The sequence below is a fragment of the Onychostruthus taczanowskii genome, unplaced genomic scaffold, assembly GCF_017590055.1.
Source record: "Onychostruthus taczanowskii isolate IOZ18803 unplaced genomic scaffold, ASM1759005v1 scaffold22, whole genome shotgun sequence".
Lineage (NCBI taxonomy): Eukaryota > Metazoa > Chordata > Aves > Passeriformes > Passeridae > Onychostruthus > Onychostruthus taczanowskii.
The window spans coordinates 12452252-12472009 of NW_024499462.1; the positions used below are offsets into that span (position 1 = coordinate 12452252).

The 19758-nt window shown below is 43.4% G+C and overlaps 1 protein-coding gene across 6 annotated transcripts in view; it reads right to left on the reverse strand.

Annotated features, from left to right (window-relative positions):
* ZSWIM8 (zinc finger SWIM-type containing 8) overlaps nucleotides 1-19758 on the reverse strand; it is a 60257-nt gene that overhangs the window by 8022 nt on the left and 32477 nt on the right. For 5 of the 6 annotated variants that reach the window (XR_005952710.1, XR_005952709.1, XR_005952708.1 and 2 more), the window contains exons 9-24: nucleotides 19172-19347; nucleotides 15693-16701; nucleotides 14821-14952; nucleotides 14149-14328; nucleotides 12655-12838; nucleotides 11991-12089; nucleotides 10979-11103; nucleotides 9511-9742; nucleotides 9111-9266; nucleotides 7956-8178; nucleotides 7484-7773; nucleotides 6512-6735; nucleotides 5742-6224; nucleotides 4979-5147; nucleotides 2540-2713; nucleotides 928-1047 (exon numbers count right to left, since the gene is read on the reverse strand). Coding sequence is in view for 2 of the 6 variants with exons in the window: in XM_041405170.1 (XP_041261104.1) it covers nucleotides 928-1047; nucleotides 2540-2713; nucleotides 4979-5147; nucleotides 5742-6224; nucleotides 6512-6735; nucleotides 7484-7773; nucleotides 7956-8178; nucleotides 9111-9266; nucleotides 9511-9742; nucleotides 10979-11103; nucleotides 11991-12089; nucleotides 12655-12838; nucleotides 14149-14328; nucleotides 14821-14952; nucleotides 15693-16701; nucleotides 19172-19347 (3976 nt within the window). In the remaining 4 variants the exon portion in view is untranslated. The remainder of the gene's footprint in view (nucleotides 1-927; nucleotides 1048-2539; nucleotides 2714-4978; nucleotides 5148-5741; nucleotides 6225-6511; nucleotides 6736-7483; nucleotides 7774-7955; nucleotides 8179-9110; nucleotides 9267-9510; nucleotides 9743-10978; nucleotides 11104-11990; nucleotides 12090-12654; nucleotides 12839-14148; nucleotides 14329-14820; nucleotides 14953-15692; nucleotides 16702-19171; nucleotides 19348-19758) is intronic. The other variant, XM_041405171.1, reaches the window with a different exon arrangement.

Genomic DNA, 19758 nt, shown 5'->3' on the forward strand with positions numbered 1-19758 from the left:
GGTTTGAGGAGACCAGATACCACCTCAGTTACTGGTGTTCCCAAATTCACTTTTCTTTAAAGGAGATGTGAAAGGAAACTAATGTGACAAGGTTACTAGACAGACAAGGATAACACTCTACCTTCTCCACTGTTTCCTGACTGCCCATCAAGGAAGCACCTAGATGCCTCAGCACTCAGGCTTTAAGGAGGCTGTAGACATAAGTCAAGCTTCCCCACCACTTCCTACAGTGGAGCTCTGCCAGCAGAAGCTGCATAGAAGGCTGTTTGTAAAGATTTTTTTAGTTCTTACGGCTTATGGAAGAATTTAGAAAGTGAGCTGACAAAAAAGATCCAAGAGCAAAATGGAAGTAAAAACAAGCAACCCCCCCCAAAAATAGGTGTTTTGAGCACCTATTGCTATAAAAAGTCTTCACAGAAAGTATAAATATACAGAAGCTACATAGAAAGCTGTTTGTAAAGATTTTTTTAGTTCTTACGGCTTATGGAAGAATTTAGAAAGTGAGCTGACAAAAAAGATCCAAGAGCAAAATGGAAGTAAAAACAAGCAACCCCCCCCAAAAATAGGTGTTTTGAGCACCTATTGCTATAAAAAGTCTTCACAGAAAGTATAAATATACATAAGAGGAATACCTACAATATAGTGCAAATGGAAAAGAATCGATATTATAGAATGGAAGAGATACAAGCTCTGAACCCTGTCCAATCTCATGTACTTCATCCAGTGACTCAGAATTCAACAGCATGCCTTCAGAACCCAAAAATGGGACAAATGAATGGATGAAAGAGCAGTAGGGATCTTCTCTCAGGAATGGCACTGATATCAGGCTCGCCCAATCCTTGAAGTTTCATTCCTTCAAGAGCTTTTTCCCATCATAGCCCAAATCCCAGCAAGTGGATTTCTGTTAAGTACTGCTCTGAGCCTTACCTAACTTTGCAGCTAACCCAAGGAGCCATTTTACATCCTCAGTGTAGGGCGGGCTGCGGGAGAAGTTGTTGGGATGGTCGTTGTGAGCTCTTCGGCCAAGCATCTCCAGAGCCAGCATCCCTGTGAGAAAGGGGCAGCCACAGTCAAGCAGCACTTCTGCCAGTAAGGCTAAGTCTAGCATTTCACTCACTACAACACAACCTGACTGGCCTGCCCTCCACCAGCACAAAATTCCACAGCTGCAGAGTCCAGACAGAAACAAAAGGCCAGCCTTGGAGCCTGCCAGCACAGGAACCATCTGCAAGAACATCTGGATCTGCTTCTCCAGGCAGGGAAACCGGCACAGCCATCACCCCTCACCAGAGCTGCAAAGAGACACTCAAGCATCCATGGCTGCGTCAAGCAGAGAGCCCCAAAGGCTGCACTACAAGAAATGTCCTGAAAGCAAAGCTTTTGATCTAAATTTTGCAACGGAGAAGCTACCCAAGCCAGCCTGCTCTGCAGCAAAGACAACAGGCTACCACTGAGCTGCAGGATTGCCAATCTGCAAACATTTCACTTATGCCATTACAGTCCTTCAGACAAATCCACCCATTTAAACAATATTCAAACACCAACATGTGCCACATCCTGATCTTCCAGACCATCTTCCCTGCCTGTGCGCCTCTCTCTTATTCAGGTTACTAAACACCCCTCATGGCATGCCATGTACCACTGGTATTTTAAACTACATCTGCACACCTTTCTAGCTAACAAGTACTCTATTCTAGCTTTTAAAAAAAGGTCAAGTGTTCCTTCCATTTTCTTGCTGTTTCTCTTCCTTTGCTTATTTTAGAGGCTTTCTTATCCTACATCAAGTATCCACTGGGTTGAACCATGAGTCTGTACAAGTAGCTTACTACGTACTACTACAGCAGCTTACTGCAATCTAAGCTTAATCCCAAACCCCAAGACTACTATTCTTGTACCAATGGCAATTCAGGCAGACACTCTTATTTTCTCATAACCAGTGTGACTGGGAAAGGAATACTAATTACATACCCACTCTTCACTAAATAGAAGTTCCCTCTGCATCTATCGTTAACAAATAAGTGGAGAGGCACAGGGCACTTCCTTTGTGCATCTGAAGACTCAGCTGCTATTAAACTAGAGGTGTGCCCTCCCCATCCCTGAGCAGCAGGAGTCAAATATCATTTTATCATATAGTCACAACTTGCACAGTCACATCCTTGGAGCCCTATTCAGGCTCCTTTATGTACATCTGCTGAAAGGCAAGACTCTTCCCAGCCTTAACCCACTTAGTTTTCTTTTCCGCTCTGATGGTCCCGAAAAGTAATTGTCCAATCTTACAATGCTTCACCTTCTGTTTTAGACTCCACATCTGATCATAATGCTCTGATGGTCCCGAAAAGTAAAGATTGTCCAATCTTACAATGCTTCACCTTCTGTTTTAGACTCCACATCTGATCATAAACTTGCTTTCCTCATGTCCCTCAGGTGCAGTCACCCTCAACAGGTGCAGCAGCCAATTGCCAAATTGACAGTGAAAACCTGCAGCCTTGCCCTGAATCCCTCTCAAGGGGACTACAGAAACCCACTTGGCCATCCTTACCAACTCGGTATGCAGAGTGGAGGTAGTGCAGACCCTGGGGGCTCACAGGCTGGCTGTGCTGCTCATCCTCGGCAGGAAAACCCCCCGTAACAAGGGAGTTGGGCTGTGAGGACAGAGTTGTCAAGGAAGCACCCTGAATCGCTGGGAACGTTGATCCTGCATGGACACTGCCTACTGAAGAGAGCAAAACAGCAGCATTAGGACCCAGCACCAGCCTAAAAGAAGGTTTACTTGGGACATCATCTCCTTCACCTGACTGCCCCCTGCCAGTGTAGGGTTATATTCCCCTAAACAGAACAATAAAGCAACCAAAACCCACAGGATTACAACTGAAATACAATGGGCCAGAAAATAGCTCTATTCTGTTTGCAAGGTGGGCCTGACAGGGTCAGTTACATGTGTGTCCATTTCTTCTGAAGTATCTTGTGAACATGCACAAAATCCATGTTTTACTTGTAAACATTTGTTGATTCGAAGACATTTGCTATTATTAAACGAAATGTTTGGTTCTGATTTCTTGTCCAAGGAAACAATCATGTGTATGTCTGTATGATGAGAAACTGCCAGGAAAATTACTGAGCAGGAACAGAATTAAGTCACTCAAAGATCAAGTCCAACAATCAAGGTTCTTCCACTTCAGCTGTACGACAGCTGTCACTCGGTTCAGGAAGGCTGTTACTGCAGGCTGACCTCCAATCCGTCCCTGGAAAGAACAGTCCCTGCACACACTGGCAGCATGTATCAACAGTAAAAAACAGCAAGGAGACTTGAGAAGTTGTCACCTTCAGACACTTAACTAGTATGAGCAAACTCAAGGGAAATGGCAGATTTCAAATGCAAATCCATTGCATTGTACCACCTGAACTTGTACAGACAGCAGCAAACACTGAATCACTAAGCTGAACTCTTACAAGACTCAAATTTACCTGTCCCTCTCAAGAAAGGTACAAAGAACAAAAAGCAAGGTTTGCTTGAGAACTCCAGAGCACAGATGCCATTAGGTGTGTGCAAATTGTTACCCTTACTTCACAGTTTCTCTATGATGCTATTACACCAGCTTGAGCACTGCTGTAAGCTCCTTTTTATTTCCCCCTCCATGTTTGCTAGTGCATAGTTAAATACCTGAGAACAATACGGCTCCCAGGAAAGACCTGTCTAACCCCCTCAACCAAGGGCACACAAAGTGCCAAACACTGCACAAAGCAAGGCAAAATTGATACTGCATTTGAAGTCTGGCCAAGGAGAATAACCTGTAAGATTGAGGTAAATTATTGTCAGAGCTCAGGCATCACCACATGATTCTGTACTTCAGGAATAGTGAAACAGTATTGTAAGAACTGAAAATAAGTTTATGGAAGCCGTAAACAATGGCAACTGGAAAGGGTGGGGTTGTTTTCTCCTTTTGCTATTTTAAGTGTTCTAAGATGAATTAGCACTTCTGGAAGATTCATAACTCTTTGGAGGAATACAGAAATGGTTTCTCACAATGAACACTCACAGCATCAGATTGTGACTAAGGCTGGCAGCTATGAGATCCTAAGGCCTTCAAGACTGTTTTATTTGCTTTTGTGCTAGCTTTTTAGCATCAAAATACTGGATAAAAAAATAACTGAAATTACTCTCCAGATACTCTGAATATGACAGAGATCAACACAACTCTTCAGTGTTTTTCCACATACCAGTCTTCCAGCACCTGGTGGGTTGCAACACACTGAAAACAGGGAAACATTACAGCCTCTCCAGTGAGGGGTTAGCAGAGATTGGGGTCAAGTGCAACCCACTGGTATAGAACTCCATGGCAATGACAACACGTCCACAATCCAGTCAAGATCTGTTGCCCCAGTGCTACACACTACTTCATGGATTTTCACCATCACACAAGCCCTAGCACAACACACGAACAACCATTCCAAAAGCTATTGACATGACTTGACAAAACATCTGTCATCTCTGATAGTTCCACATTTGGGCACTGGCTGCCTCCAATCCTTTCAGGCATGAAAAAACATTTAGTAGTGCTTCTGTAGCAGAACTCTGCCTGCTTCCTGCACTCTGTTCACCTGACCCAAGAGAATTACACGAGTCTGCTCAAGATCATCTATGGTCACCTTGCCCCAAGGAGAGCAGGAATTAAGCTTTTAAAGGTTAGATGTCAGAAAGACCACAAGGGCTCCAAACATGATTTAGTCTTGAGGCCAAAACAATCTCATACTGGAAATTCTTGTGAACAGAAGTTCCTCTTGCTAGCTGTATCAGGCCCCCTTGGGAATCCCACTACCCCTGAGCATGCACACCTTTAGAACGGTGTGCATTTGGCCAGAACTTTCCAGTGCAAGAACCCTCATTCCACTTGTAATAAATAAGGAACAGGACCTCACTGGGGAACAGCTAAGAGACAGTAAAGAAACCTCTGCTCCCCAGCCCAGAGCTGTAACTCACATGCTACATTGGAAGACAGCGACAGTCCCGTCTCACTGTGATAGGGATGCACCGCAATCTGTGTCATGGAGGGGACGGGCACACCAGGGAAGGACACTGCTGTAGCTGCCAGTGACGGTGCTGTTACCGAGTAAGGGTACTGCGCCCCTATGAATGCTGGATGGACACCCTGCAACAGAAGGTACAGAACAGTTGTGGCTACTTCGCCTGACCACTTAGAAGCAATTCAAAACATCATGTCCCCACACAAAGCCCCAGAGCTTGAAAAGTCCAGTCTGAAGGAAGAAAAGGCAGAAACTTGTACCACATGAGCACTACATCTGCTGGCTCCTCCTCCTTTAAAAAACCCTAATAATTTTGCAGAAGACCACTCCAAGACCTTCCAAAATAGGCAAAGGTTAAAATAACTTTTATTCAGCTTTCCCAGCATAGTCTCTATTTAGCCTGCAAGCTCTCAAGAAAACAAGCTTTCTGTCCAGTGCCTTCTGAGAAACTACAGAGCAACAGAAATTGAGAACTACCGACGTATTATATTTTATATTCTCTTGAGACTTTAAACACAGCTACAAAAGGCTCTTTATTGTGCAAATGCTGAGCTGGAGGGCCAAAATAAGTGTCACCAACTGGCAACTGAGAGCAGAAAGAGGGACCTGATCTCAAATCATGACAGGTCTGAGCGCCATGCTCTCCCCACTCCAACATACTCCCACACAAGCAGCCACACAAGGTCACAGTAAATGAACAAGGCACAGCCAAAACTCACCTGTGGATACGCCGAGCCAGGGACCGGGAAGACAGCTGGGCGCGGCATGTGCTGGATAGTGTGTCCGATATACTGGGGATTACAGGGGATGTGAGTCTGAAGGGTGGTGTAAGGGTGGAGACCCTGCGTGTGTGTATGTGCCATTGCTGGCCCTGCCACCGTGTGCTGCTGGTACATGGTTGACCCCACAGAGATCACTGGCATGACGGTTGCTGCTGCAGTTACTGCAGCTGCCACTGTCACTGTGGTCGGCTCTGAGGTCACCCGGCTGTCTGCCAAGCCACGTGCCGCTTCAGATGCGGCCCGCGCGCCACCGGCGCTGCAGCCAGTGGCACCTTCTCTCTGGGCTGGGGTCCCACCAACAGTCTGTTCATAAAGCCAGTACCACTGATGAGCTACTTCAAAGAGGACTTCTGGGTACACGCCACCTCCTTTAGCTGCCTCTTCTACTGCCATGCAGGCCTTTTCCAGCATCAGGTTGTCCTGGGAGCAGTGAAACAAAGGAAGTTAAGAATGTAAAATGAGAAACACAAGAAAGAAAAACTACAAGAGGGGAGAAGTACAAGGCACTCTAAAATGACTAATACTACGGGGGACCGGCCAGATGCTATGCAGCAGAATAACCAGTGTTATTCACGAAACATAAGAAATCCAGAGAACTGGGATTATGGCCGGGCAGTAGCAAAGGAGCCAACCCCACAGGTAACAACAGCACATCCTTCTTGATGCTAGCAATCAGCCTCCACTAGCAGCTGCCATATGATGCTCACCTGTTCCTTACACTGCACCAGAGCCCTCTGGATCTCATTTGGGTTCAGGGCATGGGCATGAGGCAGGCAGCTGAGTGCCAGTTCGGCAGCTGCCCGCACCATGTTGGAGTCTCTGGCCCGTGAAGCTCTGTCTGCCAATGATGCCACCTCTGGGGGAGTTAGATGTCCATCCCAACACTCCACTAAGATGTTCAAGGCTGCGCTACCAATCTCCATGGCCTGCCCTAAGAAGAAGAGTGAGAGAGACTCTCACACCACTGTATGCCCAGCACAGTTACAGTCAGCTTTCTTTCAACAGCAGGTGCACTCTTCACTTCCTTCAGCAGCAGTGACACAGCCCAGTTGCTTCCCTTAAGGTTCACATCAAATTTAGGCGCTACCTCCCAAAACACAGGACCTACAAGAGCCCTCAATGAGCAAGTGGTGAGTGAGGACACCATTACTTAAGCTAAAATGCATTGGAAATAGCAAAAAGTACTTGCTATAGGTGATTTTCGTACCCACAAACCGGTCTGGACTGCCAGTCTATTAATTCATGTCAGGAAAACATGAATTTTTGAAGGTGTGTTTTTTATGCATCTAAAAGCCATATGGATAGGTAGTAGGTATGGGTGCAGTCAGAAGGAAGAGAAAAGTGAAAACTGAACATAGCCAGAGAGCATGTTCATACTTGACAAATGTCTGTCACTTCAACACACTTCTGAAGGAGAGGTAAAGACCAATCTCTGTATGAGAAGTGGGCTTTTTAGACTGAAGCATGTTGCAGTACAAACAAGAAAGGCGTCACAAGAACTTCCCAGGCCCAAGGAACGACCACTGTGTAAATCACTGCTGATCAGCAACTACTGCAGCTGTGTGAGCTGCTCACACAGCTCCTACAGCACACCAATATCACCATTTTCAAGAACAAGCTTGCCCCCCTACCCCACTTCCTGCCCAAAAGTTAGCCTCTCAATAAAGTTTTGCTGTAACCTGTGATCCAAGAGACATGCGAGGAGTAAGTTCGAGAGAGCCAGTTGGGAGACACGAAGTTGTGCAGCCCTAGTGCATACAGCCCAATCTCAAAGGCGCAGAGGTGAAGGTTGCGGTGTGGTCCCTGGTGCCCACCACTGGAGGAAGGGTGGGTGAAGATAGAGGTACTGCTGTTTCCACCTGCTTTGATAAGGACTGTCTTGGCCAATTCGAAGTAGAAGTGAGCAGCTGCCTCTGAGGGCTGGTTTGGGACATGAGGAGCATGGCTCTCCAGCCGCCTCCCTTTATACCTAGAAGAAAGACAGAGGAATCTTTCAGATAAGTACCCCAAGTTTGCCAGCTGGAGCTCCTGTCTTTAGGGTCCAGAGGAAACAAAGCAAATTTTCCCCATCAAGTATTTCCCAACGCACACGTGCCATGCCCCCGACATCTGGCCTAGAGGTTGCCTCTGTGCATTGGTATTATTCATTACCTGCCAACTTCCACAGTCTTTGCACGGGCTCCCCCACTAGCTCTCCTACTGCCACTGGAAGAGGAAGATCCCAGTGAATCACTTGAAGAACTGCTGATGCTGTCACTGTCCTGTCCTCTGCCCCAGGATGTTGTTGCCCAGCCCCCACGTAGAGGACGCCGACTGAGTGTTGGAGAACTGTCAGAGGTGGTTTCAGGAGCACTGCTGTCAATACTAGCCATGCCTACAACACCAGAACCAACACAGAAATGTCACCAGGGTTGGTAAATGCAATGTGGGAAGGTAAACTCTGAACCATATCACCTGCGGTCCCAGCTAAAATCAGTTGTGTCAGTGACTGCCTTAGGGCTGACAAGCATTCATTGCAAATTGAGAGAGATTAAATCAAATCAATTTGACCACAGACATCAGTGACATTTTGTAATTCTTGGATTAAAATGCAGAAGAGCCCAAGAACAAGGCATCTTTATTCCCCCCTTCACACCATCACAGCTCCTCACTCCACCTGCCAAGTTTTGTGGCAGAGTATAATAACAAGAAGCAAATGCACTTACAAAGTCAAGTTCCACAGATTATACAAACAGGAAGAAAACCCTTTGATACATGCTGCACAACCTTCACGTCCTCTGCCTCTAACTTATACCCTTCCCAAGAGAAGTATAGAGAGGCAGCAGCTTCTCTGAATTTGTTTCTGGTTCAGCAGCACAGTGCTGCACTTCTAGAGTCAGCAGTCATTGAGCTCCAGGTATCTAATCCATCACACAGAACATAACTGGTTCAAGAAAGGCAGGAAACTTATTTGTCCATGTCAAACACCTCAGAGATACTCAGCTGCTTCTGTTGTACAGGAAAGGCTGACAAGTAAAATCCCAGAGTCATAGAATAGAATTTCTCCAAGTCCCATCCAACCTGGTCTTGAACTCCCAGGGATGGGGCATGCACCACTTCTCTGTGCAACCTGTTCAGAGCCTCACGACCCTTAAAGAATTTATTCCTAATGTCCAATCTGAACCTCCCATCTTTCAGTTTAAAGCTGTTATCCTTTGTCATATCACTACATGTCCTCGTAAAAAGCTCTTCTCTGGCTTTCTTGGGTACACCCCAGCAGACTGCCTAAGAGAGCACTAGATGCTGTATGAGCTAGTCCATTCCCACCTGTGTGTTTCTTCTTCTGCCTGACAGGTGAACCCCAGCATCTCCCATTGTATCCACCTCGGTTTCCAAGGGCCAGACGACTGGGGACCTTTCCCTCTTGTTTCAAAACAGTGGCCTCTGCAGCTGGCTCACAGGGGGACCTCTGAGAGCTCTCTGCTAAACAGAACAGTGACAACATTAACATCATCTTGTTTCTGTATCTCTAAAATCGGGGCCATTTAAAAGATACAAGTATCAAAAGATAAAGGATTGTTATAAAATTAATTATATTTATGAGCAGGATTGTCTCAGTTTTCTTTTGAATCATCTGACACTAGGCCAAGAACATTTAACTCAAGATTTGGAAAATGGGCTGTAACTATGGAAAATTTTAGCATAGCTGTTGCAAACGCCTTCTTACCCTGTGTACTCTTCTCCACAAAGTTCTCAGGACTGCTCTGAACTGCAGTGCTTACAGCAGCTTGCTGAGTGACAGAAGTCCCTGGAAGCTGCTGGATAGCTGCAGCAGACTGGGCAGCATGCTTGGAAGGAGATTTTTGATTGGCAACTGCAGGCTTGCTGGATGAGTAGAAAGAACTCAGCGTCTGTGGCTTATGAGTTTGACTCTCTCTGTCCAGGAGTTTGTCTAAAATCTTAACAAGCAAGGGAAACAAACAGAAGGCACTCAACAGAACGGTAACAGACCAGGAATTACACTAAGACAAAGAGGCAAAATACCAAATCAACTTCCTGGTGGACAACAAATTTTATTTGTTGGAGAAAAAAAGAAAATGCTTATTTTCTAGAAAATATGCATCATCTTCCTGCACCAAAGAGCAATGCAATGCACAGTTGAGAGCCATGTGGTCTGCATTACTTGAGGAAGCAAAGACTCAGTAATAATACATTTTCACTTGAAACAGCCACTGGCTTTCCTTGAAAAGCACCCAAAACTCACAAAAAATAAGCAATTCTAGTATATGAAGAACAGAATGGAGAATTCTAAATTTAGTTCTGCCAGATGTTGTTTAAGTCACAAAAATTCCACACTTACCATTCAAAAAATCCTGTCATACATTACTGAGAAATGGGCAAAGCCACTAGAGAAACTGCTTTATACTGGCCTACAGTAACATTTTCTTGTCATAATTTATTATGTAATTGGGGAACAATGCATCACCACATTCTAAGGGTTTGTCCACTTCTACTGTTTGTTCTCATATTTAATCAACACCACAAGTCTGACAGATCATTTATGCACACATGATTGATATCACAGTGTCCCTGTTGTTCCCTGGAGAAGACTATAGCAAAGATGCTTCTCTCTTAGGAGACAAAAAGACACTAATAATGTAGTTCTTGCTGTGTAAGAGGATTTCTGAATATAAAAGATTAATAAAATCCTTTCTGAAGCTTCAGCAGTTTTCAATTTTTTTTCTTCCTCTGGGGTAGACAGAGTTTTACTCTCTCTCTTGCATAGGAAATTCAGACAGGTGTACTGAACTAGTATATCAAAGAAGTGAGAGGTTAAGAAACAGCTTTTGCTAGCTATACTGTTCTGCAAACCAATATCACTGCAGCAAAACATGTGCAATTCCATACCACACACAGACTGCACACCAAAAACCCTTAGGAGTGGACTTGTCTTAGCAATAAAAGCAGTGACAACACATCTCCTGACTGGATCTTAAGAAACCTATGGAAAGAGTGCCTCTCCCAGGGCAACACACTCCACACAATTTTGCAGCAGTAGATGAATTTAAATACCACAACACAGCTTGTAAAACATCAATACGTGACACAGCAACTTATACTCACTGGCAAAACTATCAAATCCATCAAAACCCAAACCCTTCCTTCTCCCTCTCCCCTTTCAAAGGGAAACTCACCTTCTTCAGCTTAGACTGATCATCCTTGTAAGTGATCATCAGGGCTAGTGCCAGATCCCCTTTCTCCCTTCGTGTGCCTTCACACAACAGAGGATGTTCTGCTTCACTGACAGTTGTTTTCATACCTGCAGCCCATAAAACAGAGCATGAAGAGACAAGTGAGCTCATGGGACTACACTACATCCTGAGAGCTGTCTACACTTCAGACTGTTTTAATCGCTTCCCTGTTACAGGCAAAAAAATATTTCTTCTGTTAACTTCAAAAAGAGGCCATGAATAAACAGAAGCTGCAGTCTGTCCCTAGAATACTAAGTTGGCCACAACTGTCAGAACAACCAGATACTAAAAGGCTACAGGAAGAGTCCAGGCAAGCCTACAACCCTATCTTGAAACAAATCTTTTGCTTCTGCAGATGCTACAAGCCAGCATTCCAACATCATAAAAAACTCATCCTCTTTCTTTCAGAAATGAGGCAACAAACAACAGGTCTTGTCTAATCCATTTCATTTCTTTTTGCATACTGCTTTAAAACATGCATACAGTATCGTCAACATAACATGTATACAATCACTGCTTCGTTGTTGAAGCAAACGAGGCAAGAATTCAGTACAATGCTAAGATCCTGAATGATATGATAATGCTTGAGAGTACTTCTGCTGATCTTTCACTATCATTGTCTAATCTCTTCAAAGATGATTGCCTTTTGTTCTCTGAAACTGTCCATTTCCACTGAAGTCCAGGCAATACATATTTCCTGAATAAAAGAGCAAGCAGAAAGCTAAAATTCATGTTACTACCTAAACACTGAGTTCTCGTCCAGTATTCTCCTTCCATTTTTTTACAGCTTTGCAATGATACCTCAACCCTGGCATGTAGAATCCCGCATCTGGTTCTGTCAAACTCTGCAAACACTTCTATTTCTGCACCAAACTGGAATGGACTCTCGCCATTCAAAATGGGAAAGCATGCAGAACATGGATGAAGGCAGACTTTCCTCGTAAAAGATTCTTACCAAGAGCAGCAACAGCTGCCTCAAAACCAAGCTCTTCATCTCCAGGCATTTCATTGTTCCAGTTACGGCTTGGGGGTCTAGAGCCTGTAGGAGAAACCACTGCAAGAAGACAACAGAATTAGTGTTCATCTTTCAAAGCTAAGGCTTCAAAGCAAAAGACATTTCTGAGAGCTTTCTGAATTTGCAGAGCTTCCTGTGGTCCTATTCTTAGCCTCATACCAGTTTCAAGACCACAGCACCTTACAGGGTTTTCTTCCCATTTCTCTCTCTAAACTCAGAAGGCTCCAAACCAGTATATTGCCAAGTCAGTCTTCTAATCCCAGGTTGCTGTATTCTTTTTATATTCTTGATTTATATTAGCTTCCTCTGAATATAACCAGCATAAAAGCAGCAAAGTCAGTAATTTATAACTATTTTACAAACACACATAGAGTGCTGAAATGTCTTAAGTGTGCAGTTGTTTTCAAATGTAGGCAAAAGGAGAAACTGTTCCACTAGGGAACAAAATATCTTTAAAACAATGTAGAAGCAAGTGCAAGCAACAGCATATGAAGAATTAAAATTTGGTTGTTCTTATACAGAAGACATTTTCTCTTTGGAAATCCCTCAAGACCTGGCATCTCAGAATATGCCCTGCACGTGCTCAGGCCAATGCTGTCAGTACCTGGAGTGCACAGGACATCAAATATAAAGCTTGCCAACATCAGAGGCAGGACAGGACGGTAATCACACAAGGTCCCTTCTCGCAGTTCTTCAGCTCTTCCTCGAATAGTGTTCATCTCATTGGTGCCCAAGGGAATCTTCTTCAAGAGGGCTGCAATCTCAGATTCCTGATAAGCCAGCTTCACCTGGTAGTATCCACAAGGAAAGAGAATAAAAGCTGTCAACAGCACAGTTCCCTGTGGGACACAGATCATTCTCCCCTATACATAAAGTACAACAGTAGTTTTTATTAGTTTATGAAATGATAACAATGCTTACCAGCCTAGCCATCATTACCATTCTCTCCACAATGAAAACAGGTTTTCAAATCTAATAACAGTCTTGCTTCATATTTATAAACAAATTTTTTAAATCAAATGATCACTTTTCAGCTGCATACAGAAAAAAATGCATCAGCTCTCACAAGAACATCAGCAGAAGTATCTAACTGGATAGGCCAGTGGAAAAGGTGGTTACTTGTAATTGTAGGAAGAAAGGATGCTATGTTAGTGGTACACCCATTTGAGACACCAGAGACTGATTAGCAGAAGAACAGGCACAGTTGCAGCACACATGCCATCAGGATGAAGACATTTCACTGCTCCGTGTCTGTATTCTCTCCATTCTTAACACACGAAAGCAATAGTTTTCTCTAAGATAGCAAATGACTGCTACCTTACTGCCAAACTCACAATCTTCTAATCAGACCATAAGAAGCACAGATAATTAGTGTAATGATTGTAGTTGGTGGATAACTAGCAACAATACACACTCTAAGGGACTGAACAACCCTGCAGTGAAAAGCAAGGTAGCTGTAAATCACAGAGACATGATCTTCACTGGACACTTTTTTCAAAACAGGAGTCCTCACAGTAATCAAGGAGTGTCCAAAATAATATGCTTGTACAGTGCATATGCTTGCTTGCCAGTGAATGAGGTACCAGCAAAAGCAACAGTTTTCAAACACATAACAATTGCACCAATTCACCCTAAGGAAGAACTTGCAAACCATTTCACTGATGCAAATATGGACAAATATGGATATTTACAAATGACTTTGTGTTCTCCACATTAGCAAAGCAAAATGAAAACATATTTAAGATAAGAACTAGGCTGTTTTTATCCAAATAATACATTCATAAAAAATTTTGTACTCATTTAAATATTTTCAGACCTATAGCTTTATGTGAAATCAAAGACCTGTTGACACACGAGGTCTGAGCTTCCTATCAGTGAAGGTAACAACAGCTGAAGTGATATTGCGAATAATTTTTTTACGAGATCAACATATCCTAATGGGATGTGCACTCAACTGATTTAGTTCTACTGCAATCCATTTTAAGAAAACCTATAAAAGCACAACCAAACTTCAGGTGCTGAAATTTAAACCATGTAAGCAAACACATTCCAAGAGAACAACATTTATGGATACTGTCTTTTTGAGATATTTAATTACCTCCAGAGCCTTGGTAGAGGCAGGTGGTCTCTGCAGCTCCAGAGCAAACATTCCTATTTGGAAGGCCAAGTTATGGTACTCCAGCCGCTCACTCAAGACAGTCAGCAAGAAAGCTGCTTTAGACAAGGTGTTGGTTGCCATCCATGTCTGCTTGCTAGTTGACACCTTGTTTTTTTTGCCCTGTTTGAGGAGAAACTTGTCACAGGACACTTTTCTAAACATCCTAAATGACTCTATGCTTGTCCTCTTATCCTTTGCAGTAATTATAGACAGGAGAAAGAATAAAATACATTTACATTCTGCTCCTACTGCTGAGGTTACCACTGAACATCATTGCTTCCCCTACATTACCCCAGCACAACACAGTGAAAGAGCTGGCCTGTGGACAAGACACATGTTCCCTATTGGGCTGATGCTGTGCAGGCAGATGTCACACGCCCATCCCTTCCAAGGGAAACCTTCTATACAACAAACACTACTTAGTGTCACTGCAACTGACTTTCCGGAAGTTTATGCTTATGTCCAACCCTCTTATCCTGAAACAGCAAAACTACTAACATTTCCAGTGGTGGACATTATGAAATAGGAGACTAAGGTTTTGGAGAGAACCACAAGAAACAGGACCAGCTGCACTAACATCAAGACTACTGATGGTTGCTGCAGTCTCTCTACCTTAGTTGGCGGCTGCTCCACTTTGAGATCTGGAGGGTTGGCCAGTAGGTCCCTGGCAAGCTCTACAGTCAAGCGGCAAGCCTCATTACTGTATCCATGTGCATACAGTGCCTCTGCACAGGCAAACAGGATCTGCAAGAAGGAACAAATGGTCATGTTCAAACCACACTACCCAGCCTGGAGTCAGCCTGCTCAAACCACTTGTCACAAAGACTGCAAGTACAATTCACTACTAATTTCAGCAGCAGAGTCCTCCTTGCCTAGTCCTTCACCACCACTCCTCCAAGCACTCACCTAAAAAGCCTTTTCTTACGTTAAGTCCCATCCTCTCTGCAAGTGCTGTGAGATCAGAGAATAGCTCAAAAAATGCTAAACTTCAAACTACCACTATTTCCATGCATTGCCATTTGGCTGCTTGGTTATATAGGTGCAATCTCTAAGCACATTTTGTGGTTATTACTGGAATAAGACACAGTTTATTTAGACTGTTTCTCCTTTCCAAAGAACTTCTGCTTAAATGGTTGGATTTAAGTTTTTCTTGCTGAGCATGTCTTAGTCTTAATTTCAGATAATTTTCAAGGGTTAGACTAGGTGAAAAGCGCACACTGTTTTTTCTACGTTTGTAAATCCTGGAGTGTGAGATGGGACTAACTAAAACTGGGACACACTTGCAGTTAGCACAGAAATAGGAAATCAAGCTTGTGGGAAGCAGACATATGCTACACTAAGCTTGTAGATACCTTACAACACAGTTATCACAACATTGTAATTAGGCACTTGATTTAACAACATCCAGCTATGAATGTGGTGAGACCATGATTTATACAACACATAAAACTGCAAAACAGCATTTTGAACTAGATTCAACTTACCTCCATCCGGTTCTCCTGTTCCAGAGGCTTGATACCAGCAAATATATCCTGCTCCTCTTCAATTCCCCCTTCAGCTTTGTCATCATCTTCCTTGGCTACCTCTTGTGGGTTCAGATAGTATACCTGGTAATCATCTTCCTCTTCTCCGTCATCCCCTCCCCCTGCTGCACCATTCTCTCCCACTTCTTCTGGCTTCAGACTCATACCACCAGAGTTCTCATCTGCAGAAGGCAGGTCATCATCACCACTACCCATCTCCCCCACAGGATCCTTGGGGGGTTTCTTGGCCATGGAACTGCTCCTGAGAGTAGGCTCCGGTCCCTCAGAGAAGTACACTCCACCATCCTCCTCAAAGGCATCCCTGTAGCTCCTGCTCAGTGGACTTTCTGTAAAACTGAAGGTATTGCTGGCTTCTGCTCCCAGTGCCAAGCTGCTGTCATCCAGGCTCATCTCTGCCAAGTCTGGCTCCAGAGAGCTGTCCTCACTGCTCATACGGCGTTTCCCACTATGTTTACTGGTCAAGCCTTTGCTCACTGGCAACTTTGCTTTGCTCACTGCAGTCTTATAGACAGCTTTATCCCCTTCTGCTGAGAGCCGTCTCAGAACCCTCTGCGGCGTTTCAGAGACAACTTTCCTCTTGCCAGTGAGCTCTTTTGGACGAACCGCTGGCTCCTGGGGCGAGGGCCGCAGCCTGTCCCCAGGCTGCAGACATGGTCCCCCAGGTTCCTGGCCGTGGGTCCTACCAGCCTCACAAGCACTTTCCACACACTGCAACCGGCAGCTCCTCTGTTGGATGGCCTTTACCCAACAGAATGAGTTCTTCTTGTCAGTGCTGCTATATGTAATCCCAGGAATGGGATAAGCTTCCTCCCAGCTGAAGTAACAGGCTTCTACAGCTGGCTTGAAACCTTGGAAGAGCTTCTCCAGTGATTTCTTGTGCTGACCTCTTTTAACATTATCTATGACTTTCAGCTGCCACTGTCTGAGCTGTGAGCAAAGATCCCTGCGCCTAAGAGAATAAAGGGGACAGGTTAGGAAGCAGACACAAAAAGCACTTGCAACAAACTACTAACTCAACCCACAGAACATTTTCTTCCTTTGGTCACAAACATTATCTGCTGAATTAAGTTAATGCTAAATAGAGGCAGCACTAATAAGAAGACAGGCAGAAAAAAGCAAACAGATAAATTAACAACTGGGTTCTTGACAGGTTCAGATCAGAAGCAAAAGGTTCGGATCAGAACCATTTCAGATCAGGTTCATGACCAGAAACAAAAGAACATCACCAACATGAAAGCACAATACAAACTGCGAGGTTTAAAATAAAATGCTGTCTGCCCTGTTTGCTTATCTGCCCTAAGTAAGGTGTTAGTGATTTGAGTCTCAGGAGTCCCAGATGAGTGAGATGAGTCTCAGAGTCAGTCTCAGTTCCATGGGGAACTGCCCTTGGAAACACTCATAAAACAGTTTGTAGCAGCTGTGAAACAGCCCTGTGAATAACTCCAGTTAAGGCATGCACAATTACAACCTACACAGCCTACCCTGAGAAGCACAATGACAGACAGGACCACTTAATCTCCCTCCCAGGCATTTTCCTTTTTACCCTAATGTGCCTATATAGAGGCCAACAACTTAATTTAAGTTTAGCAGGCTGTCCTCAGGAGAACAAACTGTTGCAAACCATAGGGACAACATAATTGATGTTCAAGTAACTCTGAAGAAGCAGCAAGCTGGCAGGACTACGGAGACTCATGTTGCACAGTTACTCCCATGCCACCCTATTACTATGGGAAGAACAAAACAGTTCCGCATTTTCCAGCTCCAAATCTCACACAGAGCCTACGCACTTACGCTAAATAGTCTAAATGGTGATCTAATTCAAGAGAAAAATACATTTCTAGAAATTTCACCAGGTGTCTCAATCAACTGCCATTCTGCAGTGTGCCATTTCTGCCACACATTTCTGATATATAATCCCAACACTTAAATCCTATCAGATTTCCTATCAAAAGTAAAAGGACAAGAAAACAAAATAAAAATTGAGGTGACCTAATTTAGGTGCAAATTGGTATTGGGTATTGGGACAAAAGGGACTAAATGAAATGGACTACTTAATTTGTCCACTCAAGAAAGTAATTAACCAGGAAACATACTGGTTAAGAACATGATTTTCAGAAGGAAAAAGGAGCAGGAACTACTCGGGAAGGGGAACATAAGTATGAGAATCTGTGAAGTCTCCTTGTGAGTCACTGTAAGGACTGGGAAGCACAAGAACAGGGTCCTTGGAGAGTATTCAAACACCAAGACAATAGGTAATCAAGCAGGAGCATTTCAATTATTCATTGGCTTGAGTAGGAGATCTGAGAAAATCTGAACTGCATCAAATAATTCAAAGGTGAATACAGATAGCACAACTTCATACGTTATTAAAAGACTTTATGCTTCATACGTTATTAATATTTCATGCTTCATACGTTATTTAAATACTTTCTGCTTTTACTGTGTGATTTGATTGATGTTTGTGTTTATTTTAAGCCTCATTCCCAGTTTCCTACAGTTTTTCTCTTCAACTCCTATACTTAGCTACTTTGTATTGTGAACTGTACAAGATAGAAACTGCATTCATTTTAGTGTCCCTAATATGCCTTCCATAGGGCATTTTATTAATGTTACACAATTCAGAGAAAGAAAATCCTGTTAACATGTAATTGTTCTGAAATTGCCATCCTGTTTTCATTTCTTCTGAGAAACTTCTGAGAATTTATAGCACATTAAACTAATCCAATACATTTTATACACCACACTCTGTAGACAAGATGTACAAAACAAACTATTACAATGTCAACCGCAGTATCTCAACAGGAGTTCTCAGTACCTCCTCTGCTATTCAACTGGTACTAAATAAAGATGGTGCTAAATGAAGATGGCAGTGACTTAACAGAGTACAATATGGTTTAGAAATCTGCAGAAGCCACAAATTTTTTTCTCAGACAATTGAAAACGTTGAAAATCATACACTGGTGACACTGTTTACTAATACACTGCAGAGAATAAACTCCCTAAGAGCACAGAAAGTAAGAACTGGCTCATCTCAAAATACACAATAGTGAATGACTAGGCTAAACAGAATTTCATTAAATTGCTGAATGGTTAAATATAGAAACTTTTAGAATTACTTGGTAGCTGATGCTATCATTCAAACGTTCTCCACTGGGACACTAAAATGCAGAATTACACCCATCTAAGAAAGAACACTCAGAAAACAAATCAGTCACACTACTTGATGTTGCTAAAAGTAAGCAGCAATAGCAATTAAAGTAATTACAATGCTTTGAATGCTACAGAGCACATAGTCCAGAAGGACTAATGGTTGAATTGAGGTAATGATACAAACACAAGAAATCTACATGATGAAAGTCTTTAGTGTGGTTGAGTACCACAGAAATTAAAGATAGATAGGAACTGATTCTGGAGCTCACCTCTGTGGACTAATAGTTGGGTCGAGGACAGCCAGCCTCCAAAGAACCACCATCTCATCACACATGCTTGCACAAGCATGAGCAGCTACTTCTGACTGGCCACTGCTGCGTCCTGTGTGCCCACTGGCACTGCTGTGTGACGCGGATGTTCGCACACTGTACCACCAGCCAGTTATCTGCAGCAGAAAAAGTTCAGTGGAGCCATGTTGGGGCCAACATCTCATCCCCTGCTCTCACTCCACCTCATAATCCCAAGGAAACAGGATCTGTAGTTAATATCAGGTTTTCATTTGACTCCAAAATAACTATGACTATTAAAGCAATATTGGTTTGTGAGAACTAAGGGCCTCAACATTTCTCTAGTTAGAAGGCACATGCCCAGGGAACAAAACACTCACAGGACATTCACTTCCTAGAGGTCTTCACACTTAGAGAGAAAAAGTAAACAAATGTAATAAATGGAGCATTTCCTTTCCCTTGCTTAAAGTCGAGAAGGTATGGCAGGGAGCAATAAGGAAACGTACACCACAGTTTATATTAGAAACTGAGGTCAAAGTCCTGAACTACCAAAAGGAAGCTTTTTTCCT